Here is an 11,439-nt window from a genome sequence, read left to right as displayed (position 1 = left end):
AGAGGGGGTGGGGAAGAGAGAGGGGGTTGGGGAAGAGAGAGGGGGTGGGAGAGAGAGAGGGGGTGGGAAGAGAGAGGGGGGTGGGAAGAGAGAGGGGGGTGGGGAAGAGAGAGGGGGGTGGGGAAGAGGGGGGGGTGGGGAAGAGGGGGGGGTGGGGAAGAGGGGGGGGTGGGGAAGAGGGGGGGGTGGGGAAGAGGGGGGTGGGAAGGGGGGGGGTGGGGAAGAGGGGGGGGTGGGGAAGAGGGGGGGGTGGGAAGAGGGGGGGGTGGGAAGAGGGGGGGGAGGAAAGAGAGGGGGGGGGAAGAGAGAGGGGGGGGAAGAGAGAAGGGGGGGTAAGAGTGATAGAGAGAGGGGGGGAAGAGAGGGGTGGGGGAGAGAGAGGGGAGGGGGGAGAGAGGGGGGGGGATGAGGGGGGGAAGAGAGAGGGGGGGGAAGAGAGAGGGGGGGGAAGAGAGAGGGGGGGGAGAGAGAGGGGGGGGGGAGAGAGGGGGGGGGGAGAGAGAGGGGGGGGGAGAGAGAGGGAGGGGAGAGAGAGGGGGGGGGGAGAGAGAGGGGGGGGAAGAGAGAGGGGGGGGAAGAGAGAGGCGGGGGAGAGAGAGGGGGGGGAGAGAGAGAGGGGGGGGGGAAGAGAGAGGGGGGGAGAGAGGGGGGAAGAGAGAGGGGGGGGAAGAGAGAGGGGGGGGAGGAGAGAGAGGGGGGGGAAGAGAGGGGGCGGAGAGAGAGGGGGGGGAAGAGGAAGAGGGGGGGGGAAGAGAGAGGGGGGGAGGGAAGAGAGAGGGGGGAGAAGAAGAGAGGGGGGGGAAGAGAGAGGGGGGGGAAGAGAGAGAGAAGAGAGAGGGGGGGGAAGAGAGAGGGGGGGGAAGAGAGGGGGGAAGAGAGAGGGGGGGGAAGAGAGAGGGGGGGGAAGAGAGAGGGGGGGAAGAGAGAGGGGGGGAAGAGAGAGGGGGGGGAGAGAGAGGGGGGGGGGAGAGAGAGGGGGGGAAGAGAGAGGGGGGGAGACGAGAGGGGGGGGAGAGCGAGGGGGGGAGAGAGCGAGGGGGGGGAGAGAGAGAGGGGGGGGGAGAGAGAGGGGGGGGGAGAGAGAGGGGGGGGGAGAGAGAGGGGGGGGGAGAGAGAGGGGGGGGAGAGAGAGGGGGGGGGAGAGAGAGGGGGGGAGAGAGAGGGGGGGGGAGAAGAGAGGTCGGGGGGAGAGGGGGAGAGGGGGGGGGAGAGAGAGGGGGGGGGAGAGAGAGGGGGGTGGGGGAGAGAGAGAGAGAGGGGGGGGGAAGAGAGAGAGAGAGGTGGGGGGGAAAGAGAGAGAGAAAATGGGGCTGCATCTTATTCTCCAACCAATATACAGGTGTGACCATCTGGTGGAAGCATTACTTCCTCTGGAAAGCAAGGAATCAAATCCACAGCACTATGACTTGCGAAACTCTACAGGAGAGCAGGAGGAAATTAGGAATTGATAGGATATGGAATTTGATGGTCAGGAGAACTGGCTGACATTTCTGTGCTAGGAGACATGAATCCAGAACATAATTTGGCCTGCTGGTGCCAAGGCCAAAATTATCTCTAAGCAGCTGGAATAGGCTTGGGGAGAGCCCTGAACAGCTAGTAGTCAAAGTCCATATCAGCATCAAGAACAATAGGTACATAGTAGGGTGGAGATCATACAGATAAGTTAGGGAGTTAGAGAACAAACTAGCATGCAGCACTTAAATGTTATAATGTCTTGATTACTCTGTTGCCCAAACACTTAACAAAAACAAGAGTCAGAGCCCATACAGTATAGGAGCAGGCCATTCGGCCCACTGAGTCCACAGTGACCCTCAAAAGTGCATCCCACGCCGTATCCTATCCCTGTAACCCAACATTTCCCATGACTAACTCACCTAGCCTGCACATCCCTGCACCCGATGGGCAACTTATCATGGCAATCCATCCAACCTGCACGCTTGGGCTTTGGGGAGAATTTGGAGCATCTGGAAGAAATCCACACAAACATGGGGAGATTGTGTAAACTCCACACCAACAGTCAGCAAAGGGTAGAATTGAACTGGGGTCCCCTAGCACTGTGAGGCAGCAATGCTAACCACTGAGCTATGGTGCTGCCCAGTGACTACTCAGGAATATAAAATAGATCAATGTACGGCTGAATATTCTCGGCAAGATGGCTGTGGATTCTTTCGACCCTAGGAAGAGTTCTACAGAGATGGGATTAAATCAGACTCTGCTTAGGGCAAATTATTTTCTTGTAGCACCATTCACAGGAGGAAGGTTTAAATTAACTTAGCAGGTGCACCTTGGAGAGAAACAAAGAAAAGTTTATAAAAACTGATTGAGGCTGATGGCATGAGAATAAAGCATAATAAATCGGGTCAGAGTCAGAGAGAAACAATAAAGCATAAATTGGGTTTACAGTGCATGCATGTGAACACAAGCAGCTTGCAATGCCCACAAACAGGGAGATAAGAGAAACAGAAGTAGAGCTTCCTGGATGACAAAGAAAATGGAGGGTTCGATAAGGCAGCAGGAAGGGTTAGCTGGATGATACAAGTTGAATACACAAAGTGCAGAGGGGAAGTCAAAAAGAAATCAAAAAAAAAGAGACCACAAGAGGACACAGGCAAATAAATCAAAATAGAATCCAAATAGAAAATCATCTTAAAAAATGGGGTAGTAGAACTAACTGAGCTGGCCTTCCTCTGTGCGCTGACATCCGTTAACTGGATACCATTATTCTATGGTCAGTTTTAAGCTCAACTCCACCAAAAACACAGCAAATATTTCTCCTCCTTTTCTCAAAAACACCCTTTAGCAAATTATGGGGCTCTTTCCTTCATCTGATAACAAACCTAATCAAAGACTAAATCTGACCTTCCTCTATCAAAGTCCAAAATAGGAATGTTCAATGATGATTGTGCAATGTTCAAAGACATTTGCAACAGGAACTGAACGGCCAGATCTGGCCGCGTCAATCAGGCTTGGGCTGAGAAGTAGCAAGTAATGTTCGCATCATGCAACCAGGCAATTGCTCATTGCAAAAGGAGAATGAAATAAACCTCCCTTAGATGTTAAATGGCACTACCATCACCAAATCCACCAAAATCCCAACATCACCAGACAGCAGAAACTGAATTGGACCTGCCATAAAAATATACCATGTGGCTACAAGTGGATTCAGAGGGTGGAAATTCTGCAGTGAGTAACTCACCTACGATCTCCGCCATCGCAATCTACAAAGGTCCAAGTCAGAAACATAATCCATCTAGGATAAAGCAATTCACCTGAATGGCACCCCATCCACCACCTTTAACATTCACTCGTCACCTACGTACAGTGGCAGTGAGTACCATTTACAAGGTGTAATTGCAACAATTTACTAAGATACTTTCAACAGCACCTTTCAATCCTGCAACTTCTCGGTGGCTTAGGGTAACTCCAACCTGCAATTCCCTTCAAAGCCACACACCATTCTTGATGAGTAACAACTTCAGTCTCATCATTTCCAGAAATGGTTAGGAAGAGAGATACAATTCGTGGCACAGCTTTAAAATTAGAGGGGGTAAATTTAAGACTGAAATGAGGAGACATTTCTTCAGCCAGAGGGTGGTGGGCTTGTGGAATTCATTGCCACGGAGTGCAGTGGAAGTCAGGACATTGGATGCCTTCAAGGCAGGGAGCGACAAATTCTTGATCTCACAAGGGCTACAGGGAGAGTGCAGGGAAGTGGAGTTGAAACGCTCATCTGCCATGATTTAAATGGTGGAGTGGGCTTGATGGGCTGAATGGCCTTACTTCCACTCCTATATCTTACGGTCTTATGGTCTAACTGGTGACAAGTAACTAAAGCCTGTCAAGTGACTAAAATCAATTATTTTGTGTTTAGGTAAACGATATTTTAGTTCACTCATGATTGGACAGCAGGCAAATACACTGATAGCAGAAACAGTGAAGTATCAAGCAAAGTGGAGAAATCAATTAAGCATCCAAAGCATGCATGCGCAGGTTGAGCCCTATACTTGCCAATGTCAGAATTGAGCGATTTTTGATTATGAAGCAATGAAGAATTAACCCTTGATTACCCCAGAGGAAACATCCTAGAGTTGCTAAAGAGTAACCCATTACCAGAAATTAGATAGAAATATGTTAAATGCAACATCCTCATACTCAAATGTTCAAACACATGTCACACACTGCAGAAATTCACATGCAAGGCTATGTCCTTTGCTCACACAGACAGCACGTTCATGCACTGTGCATTTTTTGTCCAAACAAAAGCTGAGTAAAGCCGCTTCATGGCAAGGTATTGCAATGCCATGATCACTCAGCTGACTTTCCAGGTTGGAATTTAAACAAAATCTTGGCCATGAATTTTTCTTTAGCACGTTCTTCATGACAATGCCTCTGAGCCTGAGATGACTTGCCAATTACAGTGACAGTGACATCGCACTAAGTCAAAAATTCAGACACCCAAACCTATTAAGCATTTCCACCATCAGGAGTCCAAATAAAGAATAACCATGATAAACCAAAGTTCCAGATTAGCAACTCCAGATTTGCTAGAGTATGAAATCACAGACAGGCCTGCAGCAATGGATAGCTCGACTGGATAAAAACAACTCATCACCTTCTGTACGATGAACAACCAGCAACTAGGTGGCAATGACAGATAGGTAGCTGTGAAGTGGTCTTGCCTAAGTTCTACATGAAGATGCATCTGGAGATAGTTTTTAGTATGCTTGAGACCAAACTGTTTTACTGGCTTTCACCAGATCACACTTTATTTAATGTTTGAAGATGACATATTGTTGCAAAGTCAGGTTGTGTACTTATGGACTGGGAGGCAGAAATTTAGAATTTGGCATTTGTAAAATGCCACGGGGAAAGCATTGCACGGCCCATTTACAAGATGATGCGCTTTTTCTATTCTTAGAAATTTAAAATGGATGTCTTTGAGCAGGAAGTTTGAAAGTTTGCAAGTACACACAAAGCACTGAAACATTTGTATCATTACTGGGCCAAGCGGCAGCTTTTACCAAGACAAGTTCTGAATTTAGCCAATTTGAACCAGGCACTTAGATACCAAAGCCAATTAAATTTAAATCGGGTGGTTTTTGACAATATAGGACCAATCCTATTGTAATAAATTTTGTTATGCCATCAAGGGTATAAAAGGAGGGGCAGTTGGACAAATCACCCCACCCACCCAGAGAGGTAACTGCCATCTGCCAAAGCTAACAGCTCTCAAGAGCTCTCTAAGACTCCTCTAAGTCTTAGAGGGAGCACCATCTAAATCACCAGAGTGCGCCCATGGCACAACCAGTTAATATACCTGATGGAAGAATCAATGGAGAAGGCACAGAACATTCCAGAAACACACAACCTGGCTGTAATTTCAAGAGGCTAAATTCGATTTTTTTTAAAAAAATGGGTCGTGTATTTTTTGGAGCAGCATACTCTTAGAATTTATTTTTTTCCAGGAATAGCTTGTAGTTAGAAGGGATTTATTGGTTCGCTAATAGTTACGTTAATTTGCTCACTGTCAGAGTTAGATAAATAAACTATTACTTGTTGATTGTAAAAGTGAGTGTCAGGGATTTATTTATTTAACTACTAGAGTTGCTAAAAGGCAGATTACATTACTTTTACAGATTATACAGCAAGGCGCTCGTCTGTTGTTTCTGTTTTAGTTCTCAGACCAGGGTGTCAACCTCTGCTTGATAACAATACGGACTGGTGGAAAGGGAAGCAAAGAACACCATCATGCTTTCATTCACTGGCAATCTCTCACAGACAAGGACAACTCTCTTCCACTCTCAGGAAGACTCCAAAGGTGGCCATACAGATCAAATGTGGCGACCACAACCGATTACACTTGGGACAAAAAGTGATCATGGGAATGGGTGTGTTGGGCATTGGTGCAGTAATGGATTCCTTCCATGATTTTTGTCTAGCTTCCGCTTTTTCCTCCGCAACAAGTCTCAATATGCTCAATGCCCTCCCACATCTGTCTCCTCTACTTTGGATGGTCTTGGGCCAGTGATTCCCATGTATCTGTGAGAATGCTACTCTTCGCCTTGAGGATATCACTGAGGCACTGCCTCTCTCCAGAGGTTTGCCTTCCATTTCATGCCCATGATCTCTAATTAATACATTTGTGATGGCAGATATAAAGCGGTCCGTTTGTCTTTGCAAAGTCCACGATGCCATCGTACTTTACAAATAGGTTCACAAAATCATTTTGACGACCTCCAGCACCTTTGAGATGTGGATCAGGAAAATGGACCAGAGTTCAATCAAAGTCTGCCCATTCACCCTTACATTTCCCAAGATGAATCCATAAAAGCTATCAAGATATTCTGGGATTTCACACTCCACAGACAAGTAGAAAATATTTTTGACTGTATTAATGACATGGTGGACTGTACTGCACTTGTTTGAAGACAGAACACCAGGCAGAAAAATATGACTTCAGTTTTACAGAGTTACCTCTCAACATTTTTCAATGCCTTTCAGTGTGCAAGGTCAGGCTATTGTGACAATGCTATGATTTTAAGAAGGGTATGTTGTTCTGGTTTCTTTTAAGAAAGAGATTGAAAGAGAGGTACCAAGGTGTCTGTGCTAAAGTGAATAGTTTAGAGACCTTGAGGCTTTCTCCTCAGGCTGCCTCTCAGGCCAGGATTTCTAGCAATTTTTTTTAAAAAAGTCTTTTAGGTTTAGTTTTAAGCAGTTGCGGTTGGAGCCTCAATAGGGTTGGCAGCTGCAGTAAATGACTCCTAGCTGCTACTTTGAGTTTTTGCTTCATATTTTTCCTTTCTCGCTGCCTGATTGCAAGGAGATAATCTATTTCTGAAGGGTGTCTTTATGGGATGTTATTATATTATAACAACTAATTAGTAATAGTTATCATATCTGTTATTCTCTTAAGTTATCCAAGACAGTCAGTCAAGTTATTCTAAGCTCTTCTTGCTTTTGTTGTACTTCAACTAAAGTGTTTGAATAAATCGTGTTTTGCTTAACGACAAGCAGTTTGACCGGTCAAGTTGCTTCTGGAATAGAGCACTTTACATTTGCCTTTGAAATAAAAAAAAGGTTAGGGTTTAGACTACTTAAAATATTTTGGGTGGGGGGGGGGGGGGGTCTGGTCTGGCACAATGCTACTGTCAAATGCGAACAAATTGAAAAATAAAAAGAAAACATTTTTCTTGTACTTACTCGGTCACTGTCTTTACTTGTTCTTTCTAAACGGAATTCATTTGAAGACAAAATCAGGTTACAAAGGGCTTTCCTCAACAATCTCAAATCTCCAATTAGTATATGTGTGATGGGTATCCTGTGTTTGGAATATTGCAACTTTACTGTAATCAGCACCTTTTCCTTGTACAGTGTAAAAATGTTGCTCCCTTGAAAATTTAGTACACTTCCAACTTAGTTCTAATGGGTATGCTGCAAGTCTTTGTCAGCAGATATCTTTTTCCAGTGATACTTAACATTCTGTACTACAAACTGATCAAACATAGCAACATTTACATAAACGAGGGGACTAAGTGTGGTGTATCAAAATTTGCAGATGACTCTGAGGTGAGTGGTAGAGCCAAGTGTGCAGAAGACAATCAAAGTCTGCAGAGGGATATATATAGTCTAAGTGAGTGGGCAAAGATCTGGCAGACGGAGTACAACATTAATAGGTGTGAGGTCATCCATTTTGGTAGGAATAAACATAAAAATGGACTATGTTTTAGATGGCAAAAAACTGCAACACGCTGCTATGCAGAGGAACTTGGGTGTCCTTGGGCATGAATTGCTGAAGGTGGGATTGCAGGTGCAGCAGGTAATTAAAGAGGCAAATGGAATTTTGGCTGCCATTGCTAGAGGGATGGAGTTTAAAAAACAGGGAGGCTATGCTGCAGCTGGACAGGGTCCTGGTGAGACCACACCTGGAGTACTGTGTGCCGTTTTCGTTGCCTTAAGAGATATACTAGCACTGGAGGGGGTGCAGAGGAGATTCAGTTGGTTGATTCCAGAGTTGAGGAGGTTGGATTATGAGGAGAGACTGAATAGGCTGGGATTATACTCATTGGAATTCAGAAGAATATGGGGAGGTCCTATGGAAACATAAGATCATGAAGGCAATAGATAAGGTGGAGGTAGGGAGGTTGTTTCCGCTAGCAGGTGAAACTAGGACTAAAAAGGGCATCACCTCAAAATAAAGGGAAGCAGATTTATGACTGAGGTCGGGAGGAACTTCTTCACCGAAGGGGTTGTGAATCTGTGGAATTCCCTGCCCAGTGATGCAGTTGAAGCTACTTCGCTGAATGTTTTTAAGGCAAAGCTAGGTAAATTTTTGAGCAGTAAAGGAATTAAGGGTTAGGCTGAGGGGGCGGGTAAGTGGAGCTGAGTCTCAAAAAGATCAGCTGTGACCTTAAGTAGTGGGGCAGGCTCGAGGGGCCAGATGGCCTATTCCTGCTCCTAGTTCTTATATTTAAATGATAAACTTGCTCTTTGGCTACTCAGGTGATTCCTGATGACTTCGACAACAAAACCTTATTGTAAAGTAAACACAGGCACGGGGCAGAATTTTACTTCCTGTTTTCAGGGACTTCAAAGATTGAAATTTGCTTATTCGTTTCGAACTGCACTTCAAAAGCATGACCCAGCAAGTGACGTTGCTTGAAATTAACTTGTTGTTGAATATAGTAGATCACCTGGATATTATATCTAATGCTGAACTTTATTGAAATTTCAAATAAAAGGATTTTTCTTTAGAAATATTGTCTTCCCTTCCTTTCCCTTAACAATTCACAGAACCAAGCAAACTTAAACCACCATAAGCAAAATTTCATCAACCCACCATTGAAAATGGCAGTCACATACGTACACGTTTGAATCCCAATGTTGGATGGTGAAATTTGAGTTTAATGGGGTCTGTGGTACAGTGGTAGTGTCCCAACTCTGAGTCAGAAGGTCCTGGTTAACGACCCACCTAATTCAGAGCTAAGTCATGACCTCTCTGAACAGGATGATTGGAAAATATCTAGAAATAAATATGAGGCCATGGAATTAAAACATGACCTATTGAGGCCTTTACGACTTGCCAATAATTATTACAAAGGTACACACCCGCAATTCTCTCCAACTGCTTTTTCCCTGCATTTTATCATCAGCATCTCTAATTTGTTGGTCTGTGAATTTGCATTTGTTTACACTGCAGAAAGCACAATTAACATTATTTATAAACAATTAAAAAGTTTCCTTACCTTCATTATCAATCCATTTCAGAGTAATAGGTTGATCCTGTTGTAAGCTGCACATATCCCTCACTTCAGAGCACATTGCATCGTAAGTGATTGCAGGATCAAGGTCAGTGATAAGTATGTCTCTGTTGAGAAAAGGCAAAACAATTTAGAAATGTTTTCCCCACCGTTCCTTAAACACAGATATTCCTTCCCCTAATGGGAACCTCTCACATTTCAACATCTTAAAACATACACAAAGTGCATTACAGTGATTAAAATACACAAAAGAAATTAAGTGTTAATTTATTTTTCTTATGCACAAACCTGTCAAAAACTATCCTCAGTACAATGAACCACAGAATCACACGAATTGAAATAAAGACGTTGGTGTATTCATATAAAGCCCTAGAATATATTTTTGAAACAACTGTGTGCAGCTTTTACTAACTACCAAGAAATAAGAAGTGTAGCAAGTAAACATTCCAATTGTATCTTTTTCTTCATCCATGTATTGGAATTCTGTCTAAGATTTCCTCCACAAATCATTCACATGGTGCCTTAAATGTGGAAAAACTTCAGCTAAGTAAAACTTTTGTTTAAAAACAGGCAAGAGAGTAAAAACAGAGATCGGTGTTCTGAAACAGTCATACAGATCAGGCTAGGGTCCATGCTCAGCTTGTATTCTGTTAGCTGATTATTTCACTATCATTTGCCATAGCATCCTTGGGCTATAATACAGAAAATTATGACACGGTCTGCTTTCTTTCTCTGTTAAAGTCATTGGCCAGAAATCAATGTGCACTAACGTGGTTCCTTTCACCCAAATCCTAACTTCGCAATTGTCATGATGCTACTCTAATGCCAAAAATGGTCACATGGACAAGTTATGAGATGATTTCCGCTATCCATACATCACAACACTACTATTATATAACAAGGCCAGAGTGGTTTGGCAATAGACAACATATAGGCAAATTTATTACAGTACTTTGAGGACATAAAATAAGATGTAGTATATTTGATTTCAGAAGGCATTCGACAGGTGCTATATATAACCGTTACTTCATGGAATAAGGACTTGGAATAAGTGTTGCAGTTGATATATTTGCTATATTTGATAAGAACAAAGAATCTGGGTACAGAGGTCATTTTCAGGTTGATAAACTGGAAGCAACTGAATGCCACTGGGATCAGAACTGGGGTACCAACTCTTCACTGTCTATATTGGTGACTTGGATGAACAGATTGACTATTGCAGCTAGATCTACTGACCAGGGAACAGTCGGAAAGCAAGTTTGAGAAATAAAGTCTACAAGTGACTAGATACATTAACTAAGTTGCAAAAAAGATGGAAATATATGGAGAGAAAAATTTGAGGTTCTTGTTAAATGGTTTAATATGGTTTAAAAACGGAAAGAAATTGCAGTATGTTGTGATGCAGAAGCTCTTAAGTCACCTTGTACATGAATCACAAAAAAAATGTACAAGTAATTAAGGGAATTAGAATATCGGTCCTTATCGCAAAAAGGTGTGTATCCAAGCAGAGGAGTCTAACCATCAATATATGGGGCACTGTGGCAACCACACCTAGAGTACAGTATGCAGTTTTGGTCACTCTTAAGGACATGTTTGCACTGGAAGCAGCTCAGACAGACAAAGTTCACTTAGTCATTTCTTGGGAGAAACAGTTGCTTTCTGAGAAAATATTGAGCATATTAGATCTATATTCAATGGAATTTAAAGGAATCAAACATGATCTGATTGAACCAGAAGATTCTTAAGGAACTTCACAAGGTGGGTGTTCAGAATATGTTTCCTCTCATTGAGGCATCTAGATTTGCAGGATACTTTTTCAAAACAAGGAATTTTGCATTTAAGATAGAGCAGAAGAGAAATTTCTTCTGTGAACGTTGTTTGTCATTGGAGTTCTCCCCTCCCAAAGTGCTTATTGAAGACTGGGTTGTTGAAATGAATTCAAGGCTAAGCTACTACAATTCTGGATTGACAAAGGAGTGAAGGATTATAGGGCACAAGCACAAAAAATGGATTTAAAGACCACATCAGATGTTATTAACAGACAAGTGAGGCTTTTTTAAAAATTCAGTCATGGGATATAGGTATTGATGACCAGCCAACATTTATTGCTAGTCCCGAGTTGAACTTGAGAAGGTGGTGGTGATCTGACTTCCAGAATTGCTGCATTCCATTTGTTGTATGT

The 11,439-nt window shown here is 43.6% G+C and overlaps 1 protein-coding gene across 4 annotated transcripts in view; it reads right to left on the bottom strand.

The window, feature by feature from the left end:
- The window catches only part of prkcz (protein kinase C, zeta), a 394,504-nt gene that overhangs the window by 307,269 nt on the left and 75,796 nt on the right, over positions 1–11,439 (bottom strand). For all 4 annotated transcript variants that reach the window (XM_059655617.1, XM_048561464.2, XM_059655615.1 and 1 more), the window contains exon 2: positions 9,243–9,364. In XM_059655617.1, coding sequence (XP_059511600.1) covers positions 9,243–9,318 — 76 coding nt within the window. In that variant the 5' untranslated portion in view covers positions 9,319–9,364. The remainder of the gene's footprint in view (positions 1–9,242; positions 9,365–11,439) is intronic.

The sequence above is a fragment of the Stegostoma tigrinum genome, chromosome 28, assembly GCF_030684315.1.
Source record: "Stegostoma tigrinum isolate sSteTig4 chromosome 28, sSteTig4.hap1, whole genome shotgun sequence".
Classification (NCBI taxonomy): Eukaryota; Metazoa; Chordata; class Chondrichthyes; order Orectolobiformes; family Stegostomatidae; genus Stegostoma; species Stegostoma tigrinum.
The sequence above is the reverse complement of the archived record's forward strand: the minus strand, read 5'-3'. Positions and strand labels throughout refer to the sequence as shown.